This window comes from Contarinia nasturtii, unplaced genomic scaffold (genome assembly GCF_009176525.2).
Source record: "Contarinia nasturtii isolate CC-2019 unplaced genomic scaffold, AAFC_CNas_1.1 Cnas_scaffold_187, whole genome shotgun sequence".
Classification (NCBI taxonomy): Eukaryota; Metazoa; Arthropoda; class Insecta; order Diptera; family Cecidomyiidae; genus Contarinia; species Contarinia nasturtii.
In genome coordinates this window covers 9,061,413-9,088,629 of record NW_022197544.1, presented here as the reverse complement: position 1 = coordinate 9,088,629, position 27,217 = coordinate 9,061,413, and the positions used below count along the sequence as shown (strand labels likewise).

At 34.3% G+C, this 27,217-nt stretch overlaps 1 protein-coding gene across 1 annotated transcript in view; it reads right to left on the bottom strand.

Annotated features, from left to right (window-relative positions):
* The window catches only part of LOC116336828 (DNA N6-methyl adenine demethylase-like), an 88,288-nt gene extending 61,485 nt beyond the window's left edge, over positions 1–26,803 (bottom strand). Inside the window, exons 1-5 of the mRNA XM_031760978.1 lie at positions 26,047–26,803; positions 9,957–12,495; positions 9,527–9,814; positions 9,031–9,245; positions 8,706–8,846 (exon numbers count right to left, since the gene is read on the bottom strand). Of these exons, the coding sequence (XP_031616838.1) occupies positions 8,706–8,846; positions 9,031–9,245; positions 9,527–9,814; positions 9,957–10,407 (1,095 nt within the window). The 5' untranslated portion in view covers positions 10,408–12,495; positions 26,047–26,803. The remainder of the gene's footprint in view (positions 1–8,705; positions 8,847–9,030; positions 9,246–9,526; positions 9,815–9,956; positions 12,496–26,046) is intronic.
* Positions 26,804–27,217: the final 414 nt, after the last annotated feature.

Genomic DNA, 27,217 nt, shown 5'->3' with positions numbered 1-27,217 from the left:
CTCTCTCTCTCTCTCTCTCTCTCTCTCTCTCTCTCTCTCTCTCTTTCTATTCGAATATAGAATTTGCTTGAATGATTAGTGCACGCATTTCTTGCTTTCACACCGTTGGGACTAAAAAAACTGGATGTAGCGGTTGCTATGTGTTCCGTTTTTTTTTTCGTTCACGTTTCTCAACACATTGTATTACAATAAATTACATTATGTGCATTTTTTGTTTTCACTTTCTATCTTTGTCCTTAGTTCGAATTTCGAACAGCCAAATGTGCATGTTCGGTCGCATGAGATTGTGTGCGTGCAATGTATGTGTGATGAAGCCATGCAAAGCCATATATACCGTTTGTTCGCTATGAGTTAATATAAATGGTGAAAACGCGTATTTTCAAACACCCCGAATGAACGGGATGGCATATGGAACAAAAATGAACGAACGAATAACGAACAACAAAAAAAAAATTAGTTTCAACAAGAATGGCAAGTTTTAGTGCGTATTGATGTAGCAATGGATTTGCTGTTCCGCTGTACCGTATAAAAGTATAATTTATTACACTATTTTGTTGTTGCTGCTGCTGCTTATTTCGATAAATTGTATATGTGTGTACAAAAGTTCGGATTTATTACATTATAGTTGTACATCTGTTGGGTCTCCGATCTTGATTATACATACATCGACAGTGACTGTCAACTACGCACACATAAACACACTCACATATATATTACTTGCACCCGAAACATTTTAATATAGATTTTACGAGTGGTGCTGTAGTTGTTAATTTTATTTTATTTGGCTCAGATCGCATCAGTGACCGGTTCGCGCATATTTCTATGCCTGATAGCTATGCTAAGCATAGCGGAGACGCAAGCCGCAACGCACCCGTCACCATTCGATTCGAGCTATATTGTATGCGCACGGTCGTCTGCATAAACGAACATGTGTATTGTTCATATAGAGTGAACGGCGATGCGTCGGTTGCGTTTGCGGCTATGCTTGGCATATCTATGCTACCTAGCGTATTTAGGCAAGCATAGAAATATGCGCGAACCGGTCACTGGATCGCATATTTAAATTATTGACGAAGCACACAACAAAATAGAGCTAGATAGAGAAAGAGAGGACTTTGTAGGTTTTGCGAGTATATCTTGTTCGTTTTACTATTGCTCAATTTCGCTGCTTTTTTTACGATCGTCTCTAAAAAATAGTTTTTTTTCATCACCACAACCGGTGTTGTTTTTGTTATTGAATGAGATAGACTATTCGTTCATACTTCTGTGCTGAGCACGGATTGGTCGAATCGGAAGACAAATAGTTTATAGACGAAAACACATCTGATTGCGTGATTGCAACAGTCAAATGGTGTCTGTTTTCTCCTCCTTGCATAATTGGCAAAATAACAATCAAATGCATTCAATCAATTTCAAAATGCACCGTTTAAATGGCTTTCCTTAATCAAGCATCCATATATTTAATTTTCTATCGTTTAGATGAAAATCTGTTGTTGAACACAGGCCAGTCACACGATCGATCATTTGTTTTTTTTCATTTCGCTGGATAAATTAGGGAAGAGAAAAAAAAATTCGTTCGAAACTGTCAATCATTTTCGTCATATCTTTTTCACTGGCATTTAGTTCACTTTCAATCTGAGGCCGATATTTATCTCGACATTTTGATAAATAAAATTCCATATACGCATCCGGGCTACATGTGTGCACGTACAAGCACACGCACATATGTATGCACACACTTGAGCAGACAGAATAGATTGCAAGATAGAGAAACAGTTTAACCATAAATTCGCTATCGGCAATTTTGTTTGAGTTTCGCTTGGGGTGGTTTTATATTAAAAATTGAAATAGGAAGAAAAAAAAAACAGAAATCAAATACACCAAATGCTTTTTCTATCGAAATGTATTTTGATTTCGTTTTTTTTTTGTAATTTGTAGAGGCTGTAAGCTGATTTCAAATGAAATGCGCTTGTATCATCCCTTTTTTGAAGAGTCGCTTAAAATTTCATTCAACATTTGGCCTACAATCAAATTACAATAACTAAATTTTGTAAATTCATATATTTTGTTGTTGACTCTTCTAATTATAGTCGTTTTGGCAAGACATTTCACGAACGTTAACAAAATAAGATGATGTCAAATGTAATGGCTGAAAATCGACATACGCAGAAAGAGAGAGAGAACGTGTAATGAGAAAAATATAGGAATTATTATTATCATCATCGGCGAAAGCTATGACGAGAACAGCAAAAAAAACACACGAGTAGCAAAAGAACGAAAAGCGGCAAAACGGTCATGGGTAAAAGTAATATTTTGAAACTATATGTGACAGAAAACGTAACTGCCATTGCGTATTAAAATGCCGTTTTAAATTGCTATTCACTGTTGATTATATGAACGAGAACGGTATGTATGCTTTTTTTTATGCGAGCCTATATTTATGTTATACAATATTATCTGAAATCCGGTGTCCGTATAGCAATTACATTCTGGATTGTCGAGTTCTTGTTGTGTATGCTTTTTTTGTATTCTCGGGCAATGTTGTTGTTGTGTTTTTTTCTTCTCTTACCTGCTCGCGTATACATATATTTTGCATTCATGTTTGTTCCATACATTTCGGATTCTCTTTGTGGTTGATATGCTATTCGGGTCCGTTTTTCTCTCCTTGCTCATAATTCGATTCGAATACCATACATATACAAAGACAAAGACTTAAAACCGAGTCCATATCCGACCAGCACCAATTGAGAGATAGTATGAATAAAAAAAGATCGTGTAATGAAAATCAAGAATAATTTTCAACGTACTTGCATTATGTCGAGAGATAGAGAGAGTGTGTGTGTGTGTGTGCTTGCTCATTTTCCCAAGTGCGCGCACATTTCTCTTTCTCTTTTTCTCACTGTATAAGTAGAAGATATAGAGCCTGATTGTGTGTATTTATAAAACTAAACATCGCATTTTTTTCTACTCACATTGAAAAAGACTGCAACATATTATAAAACCATACGACAGATGTGCACACAACTCGCAGCAATGTAACCACGGTCGACGACAGCGGCGGAACACGCCGAAGAATGAATATATCAGCAGCAGCAACAATAACAACAAAAACGACACAATGCCATAATACCCGAATGTCGTTAATGTGGCTGTATGTGTGCTTCTCTTTGCGCGCGTATGTGTGCATGAGAGACAAACGTTGTGAAACATTTTTCAAATGAAATAAAATCCATCAGGCCGAGAAACAGGAATAAGAATGATGGCAACGCTGCTTATCTTCCGTAACGAATATAATTTTTTTTTTAACTCTCTGTGCCGATGATATAGAATTTTAGCGTTGTATGCGGCGCTCGACAATTCATTTTGTGAATGTATATGTGTACATTAATAATAACAATAATAATAAAATGTAGTAGTACTTTCATGTCACACATTTATATAGGCATAGAATAAGAGAGACAAACACATTTTGTTTGCCCTTTATTTTCTAGAATGATTGTCTACATTTTTACAATCGCATTTTAGGGGCATCACACGTACTCTACGATACGTGCAATAGAACAGCAACAAGCTCTCTCACCAATTGCACGCACAAAATGGAAGCAATATATAAATATTTTTTTGTACTACATCATGTATGCACTACTTCGGCCGATAAATATATTGGCTATGTGAATGAGACGAGAAGAAGAAAGTTGTACACACAGACACAAATATTCACCTAACGGAATAAGAAAGGCTGTTGGGGTTTTTCTTGTTGGAGCAGAATTTATTTATTTTTATTTTTTTTGCGTGCATTTTTTTTTTCCATCAGAAGGATATTTTGTTGTTGATATTAATGATTCTCAAGCCATTTAGCATTAAATTGCACACCTATTCTACTTCCGACGGCGTTGTATTCAATTTTTTTGCAAACATATGGTTCGAAACCAATTTACAGTTACCAGATTATGATCAAAAACACGATTTAAGAGCTTGATTGTTGGGATGATGTAAAATATATATGTAAAAAGTGCATAGCTGATGATTAGCGACAACGAAAAAGCCGACTTCATGCGATATAGCTATAGCTTCAAACTAATTTGTGCTCAAGGATTTGTAAACAGAGCTTCATGAAATATGAGCATTTACGTATGCATGATCAATGTATTACAAAAGACGCAAATGACAAATGGAAAGGAAACCTTTTTTTATTTATATCGTATCCATTGAATTTGATCTGCTGCTTACCGTGCGCTCATCGTTCAAAAATGTAATAGTGTGAAACTGAACGACAAAATTCAAACTGCATTGACATTCGCATAAGACGAGAACGAACGAAATCAAATAAAATGAAATCTAATATTTTGTGTGTTTGCGCTTCAAGAGTTTTTGTTGTTTTTGTTTTTGTTGTGTTATAAGGATCATAATGGCAGGCAGTGGCAAGCATGCGAAATGTTCAATGAATTTTCAATGTTAAAGTGTGTTGTTTCCCTTTTTTTACATTCATCGTATTTACGGAAAGTGCAATTTTAGCTGCATTTTTGCGCTTAGGTCAGAAACTCTAGTCTGTAGAATGTAATCAATGCATTTTTGAATCGGAAAATCGAATCGGATATTGAGTGTGACGGTTTATTTGTGGCATTCGCAAAGTAAATGTGTCAATCGATTACAATCATCGATAGCTATTCCTATTATTCTTTTACAATATTACATCTGGATTGATTCAAGGTTCTCAAATTTAACGTTTGTGCGAAATGCTTCATCTTCATGATAAAACACACACACACACACACACACGATTTGTGCATGTAATTGAATACGATGATGAAAATTCTCAGGGTTGTTGTTATTCATGCGTTTGTCTGTCGGTCTCACGGGCAACATTACCCGTCGGTAGCTGTAAATAGTTCGAAAGAGATCATCATTGTCTTAATGTTACAAAACGTCACTTTTCATCAACGTATGCAATAAATACATGCATATGAAGAGAAAAAAATACCTTTTCATATCTCTTTGACCCGATGAATATCAACATAAATTTTTCTTGTTGTCATTCAGTTGTAATAAATTCGATTCCATTCAAGTTTCATCCCCTACGTTGCATTTCAAATGGACACTTTTCAATCCATTAAAAAACTGTGGGCAATCACACACAATATTCAAAGAATTCTGTTGTTTTCTTTCAAATTTCATTCTGGGCAATAAATTTTTAGACTTAGCATGAATGCATCAGACATTACAATCATATTGAATTTTATGTTCACTTTTAATTTATGTGATTATTTGATTTTGCAAATCGATTCATTGAATCGGTAGAAAATCGGCGTTTGAGAAATATATAGACAACAAAAGACGTAACACAGTTGGAGAGATTCTTTTTTTTCTCTCTTCTGTGTGTAAATGACTTGAAAATGGGTTCTCTTTCAATTTTTAATATTTTTCATTTGAAGGTGGAAGGCGATATTAGTGACTTTTATCCTGCACACATTCGATGTAGCATTGAAATGAAATTTCAGGCGACAAGAATGACTAGCAATTACCACTGTTTTTATTGTCATCAGTTGAGATGAGTGAATTGGCAGCATTTTTATAATGTTTTACATTTGAGCGCAATGTACAATATTTTCATGCAATTCATGCGTATATATAAAAATGTGTGTTCATATATTTGCGTTTATTTCGTCCATTATTTTTGATTGCTTTAAATTTAAAATGATTCGGAACTGCGATTAGATTTACACAATCAGAGAAAGAGAGAGCGAAATGCGCTGCAGCCCATAGCAAATATTCGAATGAATTGAAGTGGTTTCATTATTGTATTTAATATCATTCCGCTGATGGAATACGACAGAATGAATGCAGAAACAACGACGATATACACATTTTGACATTTCGTGCCGTTTATTTCACTTCCATATATCTCACATAATCCATTTAATTGTATTCGATTTAAAAATTGCTGCAAACCAATTGATGAACATGTTCAAGCTAATGTTTTAAATTGCAAACGGACTTTGTTTTTTATATTTCAAAAGAGAGCAGAACGAATGCATGGCATACAATGCTTGTATTTTATTTTCAAATTTTTTTTTTTTTTTTTTTTTTACATTTTATCAAATCATTTAAAACCGAATCTAAATAAATTCGAAGGATTTTTGTTCAAATGAAGTTGAAATAGTTTGTCAACGGTGATTGAATTGAATGACAATAAATGAGCGGGATGCATACAAATCAGAAATCGATAAAGCTATTGAAATAAATCGCCTGTGCCATCATCGAAAATGCTATTTTTCTTGTGGATATTTATTCGATTTTTTTTTTGTTGTTGCTTCTTCTCTCTCTGTCTGTATATGGCTGAACATGTATTTGTATTGTGTGCTAACAAAAGAATTGTCGCGCTCAACATCATGGCAGCGACAGCAACAGCAGCAGCTCAAACAAATCCCATTAATTTTGGGTGTCTGTTGCGTATGCGGTTGAATGCTTATTGCAAACCGAATAAAATCTCGATTGTGTAAATGCGTTTTATGTATATATGTGTATAATGGTTGCAAAAAGCATTATAATGAAAATGGAAAAAAGGCTCAAAGAAAAAGAGAGAGATAGAGGGAGAGAGGTGAATGAGACTGAGCTGAAACAGCAGGCCAAATCTATAATACGAATGCCACACATTAACAAAAACACAACGAAAATAAAAATAAATTGCATTTTATATGGCTTTCAATTTTTGAAGGATTAAAAGTTGATGGGACTGTGCGTGCGATATAGACGCGTCTGATCTCGCCAACCAATGCCTGCATTCGATGATGTATTATCCGCTGCTGCTGCTGCTGCGCTTGCAGCGATTATGTGCAAAAGAATATAATTTATGGATCGGGCATACAATGCAGCACGCTAAGGCGACATTTCTAATATTCGGGCCGTGCATTTTCATTTAATTATTAATTATTAACACACACACACACTCACATTGAATCATATCAGCCTAATTCCGAGAAAAACTGTTACACCACATAAAAAAATGTACATTATTAATACTGCATTAATAATCTGATTGAATTCATAGTTTTTTTAAGTTTTCAATCACATTTGGTATGATTTCAATGTACATTTGGTTTTTCTACGTAATTGATTTTTTACGCATCTGTTTCTTTCCATGTAGCGCGATTGTGATTGACGCGCATAAAATATATATAAAAAAAAATTGAAGTCAAAACGTTCTTAATCATGTAAAACGACATTGAGAGCGAGAAAGAACTGATACAGAAATGAGAATGACGAATATCTGAACAAGCTGAAGAAGAACAACAGACAAAGCAAATTAACAATACCAGCCGCGAAATTCGTCGAGACAAGGAAGAATCCTTTTGTTATAACTGTTTTTTGTGTATGGATCGAGTCGCACGTGGTCGATTTTGATGTATGAATTCTGCGGTCGTTGAATTTGGCATGTGAATTGAATATTTTTTTTATTTCGGTCATGTTTGCTGTTTTTTTTTTTTTGCTTTTCTTTTTGTTGTGTTTCTGTTATATTGGTAAATATAACCATGGCGCGTGCTCCCTAAATTCACTAGTATGTGCGAAAGAATTAACTGCAGGCCATAAACATGGTCTAGTTATGAAATTATTTGTTGCCTTTGAAATGTTCGTTGCCGAAAGTGTGTTTTGTTGCCTTTTTTTCGCAACCCATTTGCAAATAAAAACTTCTTTCGATGTGATTAAACGGCATTATCTGTATTTCTCATTGCCGAGATTTTTTCCATCTTCAAGCATTTTCTTCAATAAATTCGATTTAAGGACGGTAACACATATTTTTTGATCATAACGATTAATTTCAGTAAGACATTGTGTTGTTTTAAACAACTTGTTTACGATATTAAAAAGAGGCGAGAGAGAAAAACCGCATTCAAGACAAACCCGATGGACGGGGCAAAAGGTGCAAAATGAAGAAACAAAATAAAATGTGGAACGCGCGTAGATATATTGATGGCATTGTTGTTATGGTTGTGTGGTTTTTATGAATGCAATTTCCAAAAATCACATGGTATACACTCGGGCCCATTGACGTATGGGATCGCTTTTGTACGTACATAAGTTTTTACCTTGATTTGAGATGAATTGTATTTGTGTTCGTTTGTCTTTTTTGTGTGTTCTTTGTTTTTTTTTTGTTTCTCTTCATTCCTTCCTTTCCGTTTTGATTCGTTAAATATATTTGGATTCGGCTGTGAACTATCAGCTGGCACATTTCGGATGGAAATTCAATGCATGCTCGGCACAAGCCATACGTCTGCTGTATGGCTGCGCTATTGTTTGATATCGGTTTTATTTTATTTTTTGTTGTTGTTCTTATTCCTTTTTTATATAGTATATAGTATAGCAACTACACACGGTGCGTTTTTGTCTTTGTATACCTTAAAATTCAGTCAACTTTTTTTACACTTTGACGTTTTGCACCTTGATTCGAAAATGTTCTTCCGACGTTTACGATAGAATCAATTCAAAAACAAATATAAAATGCAAAGCGAATTGAAAATAAAAAATTAACAAACACAAACAAAAAATAAAGATGTAAAACAAATCTAAATCGAGATGACATTTATGACTAAATGAATGCAATAATTGAGCATGATTCGTTCATGTGTTTTGTGTGATACGAATTGTTCCAATGAGCTGCTTTTCGTCTTTCTTTTTTTTTTTCATACATTGAATGTGCAGATACTCACTTTTTTGTCGGTCAGTTTTTCGCAACGACGTTGCTTGCAAATCTGATGACTTTTATCGTTACGGCACGGTGCACAATCGCCGCAGTTGTCTTTCTTTTGACAACCGATGCATTCACCGCAACGCTTACGTTTCTTTTTTGTCTGAAATGAATGAAAAAAAATACACAGAAAATAAATGAATAAACGAATGCTCAGACGCATCGGTTCAAATCACAGAATAGCATTTAATTGAACCCGCACTCAATGCACTTTTTTGCTCTTATTCTTAAACATTTTTTTGTTTGAATTTTATTTTATGCACAAAATATTTGAATGTTTTTTTTACCTGTTTTTCGCCATTTGTTTCTTCTTCGCCCATTCCAATTGCTGGACTTTTGAAGCTGGCCGTACTTGAGACTGCAGCCACTTGGCCCGAATTGCCTTCGCCGGTCTCCATTGCACTGCTTTCGCTTTCAGTGCTCGATTCTAACGAACTGGCACGCATTTTTCTTCGATCCTTTTTACGCGCATCTGTTGATTTAACAGAGAATTTCAATTCACCTATATCGATAAATTCTTTAAAATATTCGGTTTCATAGTGTTCAATAACAACAAAATAAAAGAAAATAAAAAACATAATAAAAAAATGAAGAAAAAACCACAATACAGCAACTTCAATCCATACAAAAAAATCAAGTGTCAAAATACTTACACATCCTATATATAAAATTCATGTTTATAAGAATACACTTACAGTTTTCTCATAAACGTCAATTTTATAACGGATGTGTAAGCACTTTGACAGATAATTTCGATATGTGATAGTAATTATGTAAGCTTACCATTACTGTTGTGTCGCATTGGTGAATCGGACTTTTCAATTTTGCCATTATTATGATCGAAACCATTTTCGATCATTGGATTTTGGAATGATGTGTGATGAAGTCCATTTTTTAATTCATAATTGGCTGGTTCACTTTTCAAAACGGTAACCACATTTTGTGGTGGCGGTGGTGGTGCTGCATAAGTTGTAATCGGTTGATACAATTGAATATGACGCTCATCCAAATACTGTTGTTGAATGGTTGGAATATCACGCGCTTGAATTGGTGCTGGAACTAGTGGATACACTAAAATGTATTTCGTATTTTGGATGTGTGTGTACGTGTGTTGAAAATGTTTTTAAAAATGCTTGCCTAAATTCGACGCACTTATGGCACTTTGCTGACCACATCGTTTAGGCAAGCATATTTTTAAAAATTAAATACTCACCATATGGGCGCGAATTAACAGCGGTCAATGTGTGAAAACTTGGGCTTGATAATGGTGTTAAGCCCGTTTGAAGTGGATTTATTGGCGTCAGTTGTGTCAAAGATGTATTTCCGCCGGGCGATGCATTTGCCGCCGAATTTGGTGACATCGGTACTGGCACAGGCGTTACCTGTGGCAGACTTGGTTCTGGCATCATATTTGATTCAGCATAGCTGTGAAATTGTGATTGAAACGATGGAAGTTTCGAGAATGGCTCGAAACCTTTCTCCTTCGTTTCCATTTCCCACGGTCGTGTATAGTTATTGCTCTGTGATGTAATTACATCGGAACCGGATCGATCTCGATCGTAATAGTCCCACGTTGGATCCAGTTCGCTGGTAAATGTCGAAAACGATGGTAAACTTGTATCAGTGCCGTCTTCGGTTGTCTGTATGCTCATCATTGATGACATTATCCATTATGAACAAAATCCATTGCAAAAATTTTTTTTAATGGACGCACCCAATTCAATAGTGATGATTCGTTTCTCTTTCTCTCGGTAATTTATTGATTTTGTTTCACTGTTTTCAGTCTTTCAAATGTTTTTTGTTTCTTTTTTTAGTTTTGTTTTAAAATGAGTTAGTTTCTTCAACACGTTGCATGTGATGAGAGTGATATTTTTTCTTGTTGTTTAGATTTTCTAATTAATTTGTACACTGATTTCCTCGTAGAGGTAGATAATCGTTCAATCGTTCTATTACTTGTCACTTGTATTTACACTAATCAAGCCACACAATGCTTTATTAGCCCATTTAATTTGTGGGTTTAATTTAACGATCTAGATAAATGTTCGCATCAAAAAATAGTGTCCGTTTCTAGGTTGGGTGCTATTTTTGCCTTAGCCTCTTTTTATTTAGTGGTAAATTTAACAGGATTCTATATAACAGGATTTTATTCTCTTCGTGTATTTTTATTTTATTATTTTTTTGATATAACGGGTAACTGACTTCGTTTGAAATTTATTTCTTCTTTTTTATCGAAAATAAACTCTTTTTTTTATGTATCTCTCTCTCTCCCTTTGTTTCGTTACGATATTGAATGAATAAAACTTTCAGTGTTTAAAATTTTTTAGTCATAAGAATAACGTTTCTAAATTACTTGGTTTTTTTGTTTGTGTTTATGGTGAATTGTTTTATTCTTTGTGGCGCTGAGTTTCACTTTTGATTACTTTGTAAATAATGTTATGGGCTTGTGTGAACACGTGGTTGATTGTAGATTATTTCGTTTGAGTAGTTGCTTAAAATTTTGAACTATTTGCTTTGTACTTCAGTATTTTGTCTGGGACACTTGTGTTGCTATTTGGATTTTTCTTCTTTATCCTTCTATTAGCTAATATTATTGTAAAACGTTTTGTTTCTCTTTTTTTAAAAACATAAATCTAGTTGATTGTTGGTTGTGATGACGGTAGCGGCGGCGTAGTTGGTGACGTCCGTTGATTGCGGTTGTCCGGCAAAAATATTAAATCTTTTTTTATGTTATCCTTCACACTAATCTTAAATTTCCGCAAATTTTCGTTTTATTGTCAAAAAATATGCATTTGGTATGTTGAAACAGTGTAATTTTCTGAGTATGTGTTTTTAAACTCTTGACGAGGCTGTAATTTTTGGTTTAAGCTTCAGACTTTATGTCCTTTTATTTTATAAAACTATTTCGTTTAGCCTTTTTTATGTTTTGTTATTTGTATATATGTTATAAAATAGTTGGTTGATTTGTACTATTTATTGTGTGTTTGTGTGTTTTAAAATTTTATTTGTATATATAGTTTGCGGTGCGCTTGAGTTGTTTGTGAATCGACAATTTAAAATCAAAACCTTTCCTTTTTTGGTTATTACTTTGTAACTCACTTTCTTTAGCCAATCGTAACATAAAGATCCTGGCTTAAAATTCGACCGATAAAACTTTTTCTCTGCACAAAATATGCAGATGCACTTAAATTTTACACACGAGTATTCGTATAAATAATTAGCAGCTAATATTAATCGATATTAAATTAAATAAATTAGACTTGGTTTGTTGAATATAAGGTATGCGCGGTTGTTTTGTTTGATCAGAACGCAATCAAAAATTAAATTAATTTAATTAAATTGAGTTAAATTAAATATGTTGTGTGTGTGTGTGTGTGTGTGTGTGTGTTTTTATAAACAAAAAGAAAAAATGATGAACCGTTGGTGTTTTTGTGTGTTCTTCGGATGTCTCGAACAATTCGATTGATTAGAATAAGGATAAGATTGGTTGGTTATAATAAGTTAAATAAATTAGAATAAATAAGATAAGTTTAGAAACTAGCGAATTTCCTTGGTTGTTTTTTTTTTTTTTTTTTGTTTATTTCTTTTAGAACATAATTTAATTAAATTTAGTTTTGTTTCACTTTTAGTTTTAGTTTAACATGGTTTTGTTTTATTAAACTTTGGTTACGTTGCCTAATTTGGACTATATTTTGTTTGTTTTGGGAGATGCTGTTTGCCGATTGGTTTTAATTCCAAATTCCATATATGCGTATCTGTGAAATAGACAAAAAAAAAGAGTGTTAAAAAACGATTAATTCATTGAATAATAAATGTATTTTGTTCGTACAAGAATGTCTTTTGTTCAAATATAAAACAAAATGTTCAAAACAAAAAATAATGGGAGACAAGTGAATGTTGTGCGCTCTGTAAGTGTCTATGGAAAAATTCCCTGCCACTTTTCAAATGTATTTTTCATTAAGCAAATCACGACAACACTGAAATAATAATGGGTAAATGTTGTCACAAAAATGGTTGTTGTGTGAGGTCTAACTGCTCTCTTTTTATTTCATGAATTTTGCATATAACACCGAATCGGTCGTCACTGAATATTTTCGTCTAGATGCACGATACAGACAAGTCGCGATTCCATTGAGTCCCCTATCGGAAATAACGATAGTTAGCATGTTTTTCGAAGGGAGTCTCAAAGGGAAGTGAGACACAAGCACTAAACTTAGGGTCGATTTTTTCCCCATTTTGCAATCAATGCGTATGCATTTGCGTGAGGGTAACTGTATTTTATTGAGACATGATCTCCGAAATTGTGTACGCGCGCATTTTTCTTAACTTGAATGGTGTGCTCAAGGCCAAGGAGCACAATGCATGAACATGGTTTGCAATCAGACATAATCGACAGCGAACAAACAAATAACGTCAAAGAGTTGCAAAGTGAACGAATACGAAAAAGAGAGAAAGGGAGTGAAGGGAAAGGAGCAGCTTGTAGATTGAATTACCAAAAACCGATTTTTCTTTCAAATCTGTAGAAATTTTTGATGCATACAGAAAAGCAAACAAAGAAATTAATGAACAAAACAAATTCACAAAATGATAATTCATTTTAAACAATTGTGAACAATATCGCCATAGTGGTTCATTTACATTTCATTCAAACATTAAAACTTCTCTTATCTATTCTAATTTAAAACTCGTACATATGGGAATTTCAAATCTTTTGGTCGTAAAATTTGTTGAGGAAACGACCACAAAGTAACACAAATATCATGAAGTTAGTGAGTAAGGGAGAAGGAGCGGGAGAATCATATAAAAATTGAGGAAATTACAGACGAATTTTTGTAAATAGTAAAGACACGTGATATGTGCCCTACAGCAAAAAATGCTTGGTTGGGGTCAAGATTGGCTGCATTTTGCACATCACATTTATGTGAAATCGATGTTGAATATACAGTTATTCATGTACATATATTCTTTTATGTCTGTGTAATTGAAGTGAGAGAGAGAGAGAGGGCACAGAAATGGCAGCACCTGTTGTTTGATTTAAAGCCTTTTGCCGAACATATATTGATTGTATGATTGTTGATGAGCCGACATTTTGTATTCCTTGAAAGGAGTACGTTTGCATTGTAATTTACATAGTTTTGCGTAAATCGCATAGATTATTTATTTGTGATATCACATAGTTGAATGATTATGGAACATGATACATACAATTATATACGTTAAATACTGATGAAGGTGCTTTTGGCTGCATATAAATTACGATTAAATTCACATGGTAAACTAAATTCCAGTCATCATTTTCTTTTGTATACTATAAAAAAATTGTTGACGAAGTACCTGAAGTAATTGCATTCAATTGTCGAATGCATGTTTTACATAAATACTTGTGATGAGCGTCGATTTATTGCCCCTATTTAAATGTAAATCAGAGCATGTAAACTACAGGTGGATCACATCACCTCTACACAGAAAGAAAAAATGTGGTATTTTTGATTCAAGTTTGGTAGATTTAATATAAAATCAACCAAAAACGAATTAAATTTACCATTTTTTACATCTCTGAGGCATATTTTTCAAAAGAGACTATTAGTTGAATAAGTTTTACAAACTGCTTCATTACATTTACCAACTTTTCGAAACCACAGATGACGCTAGCCCATGAATTTGGTGAATGTAATAAAGCAATTGGTAAAACTTATACAACTCATAGTCTCTTTTGAAAAATATGCCTGAGAGATGTAAAAAATGGTAAATTTAATTCGTTGTTGGTTGATTTTATATTAAATCTACCAAAATTGAATTAAAAATACCACATTTTTTCTCTATGTGTATTAATGCGAATCAGATAAGAAATATCTGTTGGTTTTGTTTATAGTGACCCATATTTTGTTCCAGTTTATAATATTCAGCTGCTTCCAATTATGTTAAATATTAAGTTTTCACCTTTGAGCAGTGAGAGGATGTGAAGACTTCAAGTCTCTTTGAGCCGACGGTGGCGCACCGAATTTCAAAGGGGACGTCAATGTAATTTTACAACTCAAATCGAAACCAAACAGCGCGCCAATTTTAAAATTTGCTGTCATTTCCTCCCATTGCCTTTGAGTATTCAACCGCGATTCGGGTTGTTTTCTTTTCAATGTAATTTTGCTGATTTTGTTTTCACTTTCAATTGTTGTTTTAAATTAGAATGTAGAAAAAAAATCATTATTGTTCAAAATTTCCATACGAAAATGCGATCATTTTGATGTTACTCCCCGAAATCTATGGTTCTAGTGACGATATGTGTAATGTGTATATTTTGATTATATCGACTAAACAAAGTGGTTGTTCATATGCGATGGATAGAGTGGCATTTTGTTTACATTGATGTGCAATTTGGCTGGATGAGACAAATTCTCTCTATATATACGGTGCTATATTTGTGTTACGAGGGTTGCTCCATAATTTTTTTTAAAAACATATATAACACAGTTGTTTTTTGTCGAAAATGGTTTTATTGTTTTTCAAAATATTCCCCGAGATGATCGATACACTTTTGCATTCGATGAAACCATTTGTCATAGCATTCGTGCCACTCCGAAACTGATATCTCCAAAACGTGTGTTTTGAACGCTTCAACTGCTTCTTCTGGTGTCGAAAATCGTTGACCACGTAGTTTTTTCTTCACGCTTGGGAACAAAAAAAAGTCTTTGGGTGCCATGTCAGGACTGTACGGTGGATGACCCATCAGTTCGATGTTTTGACCGGTCAAAAATCGAGTAGTTTGAAAAGATGTGTGAGAGCTCGCATTATCGTGATGAAGAATTATTTTGCGACGGTGGTTGTTTTTTCTTATTTCACCAAACACTTCGGGCAAACAAATGGTGGTATACCAATCAGAATTGACGGTCTTACGATCCTCTAGTGGAACGGTTGCCACATGACCACTTCTCCCGAAAAAACAGGCGACCATTCGCTTCGAAGTGCTTCTTGCTCGAACAACTTTCGTTGGGTTATCTTCATTTTGGAAGACCCATACAGTCGACTGCTGTTTCGTTTCGGGCTCATAGGCATATATCCACGATTCGTCACCAGTGACGATTTTATTAACGTCTTTTGAAGCACCACGATTGAATTTCTTGAGCATTTCTTTACACCAACTCACACGAGCCATTTTTTGTTCGTCGGTCAATTTATGTGGGATCCAACGAGAGCAAATCTTTTTTACGGCTAAATGTTCATGCAAAATTGTATGTATGCTGTGGGATGAAATGCCCAAAGATGCCTCAATCTCACGGTAGGTCACATGACGATCTTCCATAATCAGTTTTCTGACAGCATCGATGTTTTGTGGCACAACAGCCGATTTTGGACGACCTGTATGAAACTCGTCTTTGAGCGAACTACGACCGCAACGGAATTCTCGGTACCAGTTATAAATTGTCTGAAGGGTTGGTGCTTCATTGCCAAAGGCCAAATGAAGTCGATCGAAACACTGTTGTTGAGATAATTTACTTCGAAAATCGTAGTAAATCATTTTACGAAAATCTTCACGTGTAAAATTCATTTTTTTGTTGAGTCGCAGTTTACCAGTCACTGTAAACAATACAAATAGCGTTCGTACGACAAAAGGTTCAGGGCACGAATACATACCAAAACATCAAACTTTACGAATATGACAATGGTTTACATCGGGCAACACTATAAGTACCATTTTAAAAAAAATTATGGAGCAACCTACGTAGGCACATAGCAAAACGGAGAGTTAAAAGACACACGAGATGCATCAATGTACATAATATAAACAGCGGAGACGCTTGATTGTGGCAAAAACGACAATGTAAGTTGTTATTTCTTTATCTCGGACGCAAATTGATTGCCTGCTGTGTATGTGCGGCGCATAACTAATACGATACAATAATGAATGAATGTGATCTTGAAAGTGAAAATTGCATAATCGTTCGATTGAATGAGGCTTATGTGTTGGTCAAACAATGATTCGATTACACACGAGACATTTTGAATGTTTGTTCGAATGGATTGTCTCAAGAGTGACGAGATAAAAGGTCATTTTACAATTTATAAACATTTCCACAGATAATTTAATTCACTGGTATTTTTATTGAGTGCTCTACAGTGGTCAAGATGCCTGCAAATATATTTTTGGGTTCATTTTCTATTCATGAGCAGCGTTCGTTGAATTGTATTTCATAAGACTTTACTATGATCGTAAATTCAATGTCAATTTTACGTTAATATAGAATGTTTGTACAAAGCGAAAGAAAAAAAAAGTTTATTTTCGGCCTAAGTTTCGGGGATGAGGGCGAAAAAATATGAAAACACTCGACGATAAAGCATTGAATTCCGCGAAAACTGATTCATACATACTTTGTCATAGGCATGAGGGCTTGTTCGAATCGAAACAGTAAACATAATATGAATACATATGCCCAACTCCGGCTTCAGTGAAATTTTTGTTGTTGCTATCATTATGTATTTTGATATACGTGATATACCGAAAAATTTCCTCATGTAACAAATAATATGCGGTGGGTACAATAATAGACTCAACGCTCTCATTTAGCCACGATTGGCTGGAGTGTACAGCCGATACAATTTGTGTATAGTACAATATATATGGTAACAAAATCTCTTTATGTTATTTTGGCGGCGTAGAATTTGGTATGTATATGTTGTGTATGAAACACAAGAAACCATCAAAAATACTCACGTTCAAACGAAATGGTTTGGTGAAAGACCTAGATGAAATAAACAACAACAACAACACCAACAACATAAACAACCATTTGAACAAGTTATAGCGTGTCTGTCTGAATCAGCACGGAATGCAAACGCCAAAGCGACAGCCAGACATACCATGTGATAAAATAAGCCCTTCTTGAGTGAGTATTTTGCCAATTGACGCGAACGCTTTTTCTCAATCGACTTCCATCAATGGAATAGACACACACAGTGAAAATTCTCGCAACGATATTGCACACGAGATAAACTAATGATAACATAATGTTAAAACATTTCCAGTTAAACGTGCTTCCGTAAATAAGTTGTTCGCGTGTCAGCACATTGGCAAACAAGACAATCGCTTTGCTTTCCCATATGGAATGTTAGACAATGTCACTTGCATGTCTTTTAATTTTTTATTAAAGCTTGGAATCAACACACAATCTGGATGTGCTTAATATGCTTTGCCGAAAAATATAAAACCAAAATAAGATGTATCATTCGGAATGTGTCAAGTTTACTAAACCACACAGAGAGAGGCACATACATCCACCAACGCAAAAATGTGATGCGACTAGCAAATGATGATTTTTACATGTGACTCACAACAGCATGTTAATGCGACTGGTGTACAATGTGTGTAACGATTGTGATGACTTGAATAGATGGAAAATCGAGTTCAAGTTCAGTGTTTTGGTGTTCTATTTTCCGGTTTCTATTTTTAATATTTTTCGTGTCTACATGCTATGGGCACACATAAACCCATGCACAGCACGACGAAAATACGGAATACACGAGACACACTGCCGCTATTGGAGTCAACTTACGCTTACGTACAATGACACAACGTTTCAGCGACCATTCACCATCCAACTCAACAAACATAGAAAGACACACACAAGAAGATGAACATTATAAAATGCCGAATGTGCAGCAGAAATACGGAATGAGCGATAAGTCACCGACATCGAAAATAGATATTGAAGGCGCGACAAGCCAACTGAATCAACGAAATATTAGCGTACCACTCATTCATAATCTATCGGTCATGGATAAAGTGCACACAAACACACTTAAAGAAACACACAGATAGAGAGATTATCCTACCCAATCCAAGAGAATCTATAATAGACTTCATTCATAAAGTATATATGATGTGGCATTTGGTTCTGTGAATGCATACGCATCGACACCACAAAGTTTTGTATACATAAAAGTTGTCTTGAACTATGAACCGCAACGTACAACTACACGATTAGTTCGTTATCGTTAATTTCATTTATTACAAAGTCGTTTGCAAATATTTGCCCGAATCGTTTATTTTCTTCGTCAAACAGAGATCGACTATTCGAAAGCTTTTACCGAACGAAATTTAATGCATTTTCACCATTTCGAATGAAAGATTAAAATAATTATGGCTTCGAATGTTTGCAAACCATGGTAAAATAGTTAAATGTTTTACAAACGCAAACATACAAACTGACATAAAATAAAACTTAAGAAATACCCACAAATCGGTATGAAAATCTCTTTTGATAAATTCTCTCAAACGTTATCGATTAAAATGAATCGGATTTTTTTTGTAGAATGCTGGCTCTAGAAATTTGTTTGGCCTTTGGTTTCGCTGTTTGTGTTCGATTTTTTTTTTGCGTGTCAATACTTTATGCGGATGAAAGTTCATATCCACCGAAGGCGACAAGAATTAAGTGGTTGATAATAACTAACCTGTTTTCATTGATTTGAATGAGATATGTATAAAGCATTGTAAATATAATTTTCTTTATCGATCGAAAATGCGTAATGGTGATTCACAAGTTTACCACATTCGTCATACTTGAACCTGAGTCACTGTTACCATTTTGTATAAAAGAAATTCCAACGAATCATATTACGAATGGTTTTCATCAAAAATGTTTGCGTTGCCATGCTTCGAAACATTTTGCGCTGAAACAATGAATCCTCATAATGCTTTTGATTTAATTTTCGAAAACAAATGATTCATCCGAGCTTTACGAGTCTCAAGGTGAATCGAAATAATTCAGAAATTTTTCTCTCAAAATCAGCTTGCGAAAGCTTTTAAACAATGTATCGCTTTTATAAAACAAGGGTTTCCTTCTTCCTCTTCTTATTCTTCTTCCATTCAAAAAAAAAAAAATTCAAAATTAGTAAATTGAACCGCATTCCAGTTGTTCTTTTTTTCGTTCTTTCTCTTTAAACCTGATTCTTAATTTTAACTTTAGCATGTCGTTTCTTATCTGCAGAATGCTTTGACTTCATTTTTAATTTATTTACCATTTCATTCTATTGCTGCGTTCTTCTCTTTGGCATTCTCTCGATTATGCAATCATTTTTCAAGCTATCTCTTGTGTCGTCGTTGTGTTTTAGTTTGCATTTGGAGATATATAATTTTTTTTCTCTCGTTACCATTTGTTCGTTTGCTTCATTCGATTTTTATACTCATGAAGGCATGTATCTCCTACACATCGCTTTTGAGATTTGAAAAAAAAAATCATTTGTAATTAAAATGGATAAATTGCTCATTGTGGGTGATAATGATGCTGAATTTTTGAGCGTGCTATTGCAGACATTGTGATGCAACTTTGGACAAATATATCTAGAAATGAATTTTAACGCTTGACTTTTTCATACTCTTGTGCTTGCATGAGAGTTTCGGATTCGTTTTTGCGCTCAAATTCATTCCAGTCTCGATTGATAACGAAAATGGCTACTTGTCATTCACAAGTACTTGTCATTCAAAATCTCTGCTTCTTATATCGTAAATTTCGGGTCTTATAAATTGAAAATACGACTGATAGTAGAAGTCTGAAGCAGTGGACTTTGTTCAAGGTTTAGTAACACACAACCTATGATCCCATTTCACATATAATGGTCGCCAGCTACTCGAGTGTATTCAATTAAATCAGTCCAAAACGAAAAACTGACAAGTCATCATCAACTTGGAATTTGATGACGTAACATTCAAATCGAATTTAAGTTGTGATTTCAGATCCTGTTCGTTTTGATGATAAATTGAAAGTCATCACACATGTTATTTTCAGGTCGGAAAAAAAGAACCAAATACAGGGAAAAAAATTCGGTGAATCATTCAAGAACGCATTTTTTACGCATTTCCGCGGCAAAATGTGGTCGCATTGGGACAATATTAAATGTGACTGCTGCTTTTCCATATGAACAAGAGCTGTTTTTTTTTTCATATAAAAATTGGATTCAATCTTTTTTTTTCAACTTTGTCGTTATTTTGAAAACATACCAGATCGTATTTGTTAATACGAACACAAGGAAACGGCTGTAACAGAAGTATAGTGTCAAATTTTAATTAAGCATTTTTCGATTCGTGATAACCGTCACCAATCAAATATCCAAAAATTAATTTATATTTCATGGACCAGACATTCTCGTTCTCGTCGCTCATTCGCTTCACTAAATTATTTGTCATTTGATGGTTCGATTTTAAAGCTTTTTTCACTTCAAATCGCTCTTTTATAAATTCGTTTAAAATCGACCGAAGCGCCGAAATTGAAATCAAATGATGTTTGACACAAAGACAAGTCGTCCAAATCTCGAGCCGACCACAATGGCCAACATGAATAGTATGACACATAAAGTAGAAAAAACAAAAAAAAATAATGTGTCAAATAATAAATCCTCTTTGCCTTTGTTCTATTCATTTTGTGAAAATTAGAATTACGCACATCACTTTGGCGGCGTATTTTTTTTTTTTTTCATTTCATTTCGTTTATCCTTTTAAGCTGTCACACTGTCGCATCTAATGCGGATCATTTTGGTATCGTTAGAAAAATAAAAATTTCTAAAGAAATGGCAAATGTCCAATATATTTTATTTGGTCGCGTATCGTGTCGTTTCCTTCGTTCATTCTTTTATTTCTTTCATTTTGCTGAAGAAAAAAAAATTGTCTTTGTAAGTGTATTGTGCTTTGTAAGTATTGTCGTTTAATGTTGATTGCAAAGTTCCTTTTTGGTGTAGAATAAAGAGCAAGAGAATGAAAAGGAAGCTGATTTTTGATTTTGTGATCTATGTGGAGTAGACGATGGCAACAACACAATCTCCCTCTATTGCCATTGGTTTCTTTGATTGGTGTATTACATTCATTGATGCTATTGGATTGATATAGACAAGGAACAGAGAATAAGGTGTTTTTAGTTTTTGTTGTTTTCATTCATGTTGTTCGGCAAAAAATTTTCCATTTTCATTTAATTTTTTTGCCATTTTCTGTGATTGTGTGTGAGTGTCTTACTGCTGATGCTAGAAAATGCTTTTTTTATTTATTTATTTTCTATTTAATTTTTTTTCCACTTTAGTGAAAATTCGTTCATTAAAGACGAGTTTTTTTTTGGTGCGTGTTGTTGTTATTGGTGCTGCTGTTGCTATTAATGTTGGTGACTTGACTTCGCATCGTTTTTCGACCAGTGTTGTTTACATGGCACATCGTTTTTAAGTCAATGAGAGAGCGAGCAGTTCGGTTTCTTTTTCGAACGTGTGCACTGATTATCATTATTATTATTTTTGCTTGTGTTCTTTTATTTTGTTCGTATTTTTCTTCGTATTTATGTTTTTTTTTCTTATTCTTTCGTCAAATTTTTTTACTGCTATTCTCATCGCACTCAACCATAGTTGTTCTGTTGCAAAGTCTGCATTTGCCATGTAGACTGTAAATGAAATGTTGGGGGCGCAAAAGCCCTCAACTAAATAACAAGATGCTATCATTTGATACACACAAAGGTACCAAAAATGGTGAGCACACTGTTTTGTGAGTCTCATCCGAAGATAGTAGTTGTGCTCGGCACATACAAGAAGCGATGATGATGATGATGAAAAAAATCGAAGGTTTAATTAGTGTATACAATAATAGAGCCAAAATAACAACGTGAAAAAAAGAATCAAGCGCTACAGGAGTGTGCAGGACAATTGCTACTCCTAAAATAAGGATGATAGAGCGATAGAGACAGTGGAATTATTATCGCGTGCGTAAGCCAGAGTAACGGTGCAGAGAAAAAGAGAGAGAAAAAACCTCATGCAAGAAATATCATTGACACGTAAAAAAAAGGTTAGCGTTTGGTTTTCAAAGCAGTACAGACATTGAACTCGCGCTTATGATATTTTTCATTTAATTCGCTTTTCTTTTCATTTTCATAATTCTTTCGTGTGCTCGTTTTTTTTTTTTCGTGTGCTCCTCATGCTCGGTGCTGTTGTGTCCCATTGGTTTTTGCGCGGCCCACTTGTACTCTCAACTTAACAGCTTTTTATACGAACACAAAAGTACACACAATAGTACGCAAACACCAAATGCGGATGCGAGCGAACATCTCTCACCGAGTACTATCCCGCAACCGCCGCTATTCGTTAGCATCTTCAAAGGATAACAACAACAACAACGAACTCATAATTAATGCGAATAATTAAAAATGTGAAAAGCGACGAGAGAGAAAAAAAACGACGAAAATATTAAAATTGGAAATTTGAATATGCAACGCAAACGAATCATCAAGATCCCGACTGGGAAAATGATATGAAAAAAAGCGCGAAAAAACGCGAACAACAAAAACTCATTGGATGAAACTGGAAGAATGTTTCTCATTTTTATCGCCTATTTCGAATCAGTGGTTCGAGAGAAGAGGAAAAAAAACCTGAACCGGAAGATGTGTATTTTTTCTTCTCGCATTCTATCTTAAACATTTCATCTAATGTCTTGCTCATTTTTTTATTCGACTCTTTACGTTGCGGTGCTACTCATGATAAATTCGATTTCAGTTTTATTTCCCTTTACATATTCCATAACATTTCAACGACCACTGTCGAATGCGTACAAAACAGAAAAACTAATTTTTTTTCTCTCTCTCTCTATCGCGAGGTTCGACAAAGACCGTTCTAAGATTGAAGGAGAAATGTTCATTTGAAGACGGAGGGAAAAAAAATAACCATCCAAAGTAAGTTTGAAGATTATTGAAGTTGAAATGGAATTATGAATTGGACTAAAACTCATCACAAATCGATTTTCGAGATCTTACGTTTGCGAACCGAATTGAATGCAAATTGAAAACCTATCTCGTTGTGAACATGAAACGGTAATGTTTGACTTCTTTCCAAATAAACGAACGAACGAATGAACTGATTATTTGTTATATCACAGTGTCAAGACATTGGTTCCATTTACGAAAATGCTTCACAAACTTGATCCCCACCCCTCATCCACATTCAACTAACGCTTAACACTGATTAATATGATTTTTAATTAATATGCTGGTTTTTCAGTTTTGTGTGGCTTTTTCTTTTTCTTATGTTCCGTTGAAAGCTAAAAATGCTATTCAATCATCCCATTCTTATTGTGGATTTCAATATTTCAGTGTGGTTTTTTAAATTCAATAGTCTTCTTGTGCATGTATGTGTGTGCTTTTCTATTTTTCACAGAATGAACTGTTATCCAAATGAAAACCGTCAAACGACTGAATTTGGACACAATCCAGAACATTGAATGCAAACTCGCTTAAGTCGTTAATAGTGTAGAATTGTTATAAATGAAACAAAACAAAAAAAACTGTAACGAAAACAAAAGGAAAAAGAAACTATGAGCCGAGTAATGTATAATGGAAACAAGACGAGAGAAAAAAAAACTAAAGCGTTATAAAAACGTGTAAAAACGCATGCATATCTGAAATCGCATAGAGACCGACAGCTGTGCAACTTGAGAGCGACAGACAACCACACAACCGTATACAAACATTTTTTAATACGTTTTTCGTTTAATTCTATCTGTCTTTTGGTGTATTTGTGTATGCGTTGTTCGCTTTCAAATACCTTCTATCCTTTTTTCAACGTATATCCACAAAAAAGCAGCCAGGATATCAGGCATAAATGAACTTTTCTTTAAAATTCACTCAATAATCAAGCGTATTAATTTACGGTGTTATATTCTTGTCTAGGACACTAAGTGCATTTCGTGTACACATTCATTTGGCATACGTTTAACACACACACTCTCTCTCTCTCACAAGCAATATGTCCTCCTGTAGAAGTTTATAGTCAAAACGATCGATCGACAATCAGGAACATTCGAGTAAGTAGAAACTAAAAAAAAAAAAATGAACAGAGCAAAAAAAATGATAAAGAAAAATCGAGCGAGAAAAAAAGACCGCAACAACAAAGCGCCAAATATACTCGCACAAAGTGAAAGAAATGCCATGAAGCACAAAATCAACAAAATGATTGACTGCGAAGAAAAAAGTTGAAAAACAAAGCGAACGCAAAAGTTTTGTCGAAGTGAAAACAAAATACGACACACACACACACACACACACAAAATGAAAAGGAAGAAACAAAATACTACAGACAAAACTTTTTGCGATTTTTTCCCTCGATTTTTTGTTGTTTTTCGTTTACTATATAATATATAAAATACGTTTTTTTCTCCTCTGTTGTAGCAGTTACTGGTGCTGTGGCTGTTGTTGCACTTCATTCGTTGCTCTTCAGTTTTGTTTGCATTTCATTGTGCGCTTTCTATCTTTTCTTGATTGTAAGTTCACCGTGGAATGTTTTGCTGACTTTTTCCGTTTTGTGCTGCACACACAGCAAACAAACACACCGTAAAGTATTAAATTTTATTCAGGATTTTTATCTAATACGGATTACGTACATTTCCAACAGCATTTTTTTCTCTTCTTTTCCTCTCATGCTCTCAACTGTATTCGATTTTCCCTATGCAAGAAAAGAAAATCGGAATCGTATGCGATTTGGAGATGGTTGCTTTTTACATTTGTCATTTTATATATGTATATATATTCTTTCGTCGATTTTTGATGGTTGGCTGATTGTAATGTTTTGCTTGCTTCCTTTTTGGGTCCAGCACATAAAACGTGTAAGCGAATCGAGCGCGAGATTCATTCTATGTCCATTGAAGTACACATACACACACACACACAAACATTTATTCACTCGCCAGCTTTTCGCAAATGCAACACAAAAGTGAAATGAAGTGGAAAAAACATTGAGACGACTCTTGAATTTTATGCGATCTGGCTTTTGTTTTGTTGCATGTTTGTGTCTTCATTTTTTCATTGTTAATGCGCTTGTTCTCTGTCTCTTTCTCTCTAGCTTCTTGCGAACGTCAACGCGATTGTTTTCATAACATTTTCGGATTTGAAAAACTTTTTTTCCATTTCAGCTGCATGCATGCAAAACAAAAGACATTCTTAGATTTAGGAACTCGCATAGAATTGCACCAAGAACATTCTCTTCATCGCCAAATGAGTGTTATTTGGGCCAAGTGAACTGGATAGAATTAGTCACTGTGATTGTACGATTCTATAGAATGAAATCAATCACATCCACACATTTAAGCATTTTGATTTGACGAATCGACAATAGGATGCTTTGCATATGCATTAAGATCGTTCATGTCTAGATATCGATTTGAAATCGATTTTTATGTTAAATCACTAATCTGTAGGATCGTTTAAAGTTGTTTCAAACGAACGAGAGAAAAAAAATAGAAAAGTAGAAACTAAATCGCTAATGGATTTCAAATGATGTAGTTTCGGTTGGTTTAGATTTACCTTTGGCTCACATTCAACAAATTGTTGTTGATTCAAACAAATCGTTTTCCGTTGATCGTAATATTCAAATAGTATCGTTATGGATTCAGTTCAAATTCACACAGTGTTGCGCTTCTAAATCATTCATTGGCCAATTCAAACATCGTTTTTTCACGCACTTTAACATCACACTATCACTAGTTCATTTTTTTTTCTTTGTTTTTCATTCTTTAAACAGAGTTTTCAATCGAAAAATTACAGCAATTATCATTCGATATCTATTTATTGATTTTAGCGATTAGTTTTTTTTTTCTTTGATGTTGTTTAGATTGTGTGTGTGTGTTTTTTTTTTATCTTAACGAATAAATATTTATGTGAGTCGAATAAATTAGAATAAATTATAAATAATTACACACTAATAATAGTCGTCGTCAAAATGAAAACTGAACTGCAACGCGGGAAATTAAATTTGATGATGTTTGTCGCCAATTTTGCGAGCCAAGCTATTGAACCGATTTCTCCGAAGAAAAAAAAATTAAATAAAATAGGATAAAACGCAAGCCAAATTAATTTATTTTTTCTCTCGAACGGAACAAAAGCAAACTGAAATTAAGCGAAAATTACAAGAACGAAAAAAAATCACTATAAAACACACATTCAAATATTGGTTGCTGTCTCACACTCGTTCTCTTGTTTGCGTATTTTGTTTTTCAAATTAATGTTGTGTGTTGACGGTGCTTTCCCATGCGCTTGTATGAAAACGCGTGTTACTTTCTACAAAGACGCACAACAACTGACTGCTCGTATACTATACACCATTTATGGTTCAATTTCGAATTAAACACAAACAACGACACTGTATACATGGCTATAGGATACCGAATTGTATGTTGTTTGATTGCCGCCACAGAACACTCACTGCTATATACATAATAAAACAGCAGCTACAGCACAAAACATAAATGCGTAAGATTGTGTGTGTGAGCGGTACGCGCTGTGTATGTGTGAATGTTTATTTGAGTATGTGTGTGTGCGGAGAATGAGCATGATGCATACGATCCTTGGTATCGTCCGTGTGAACGTGTACAATCGAAAGTGGAAAAAGGAACTGCACTCGAATATATATATACACGATGTGCTTGTATGAAACGGTGTTGATGATTTAGCGGCAACGCGACACATTCAAAAAGAA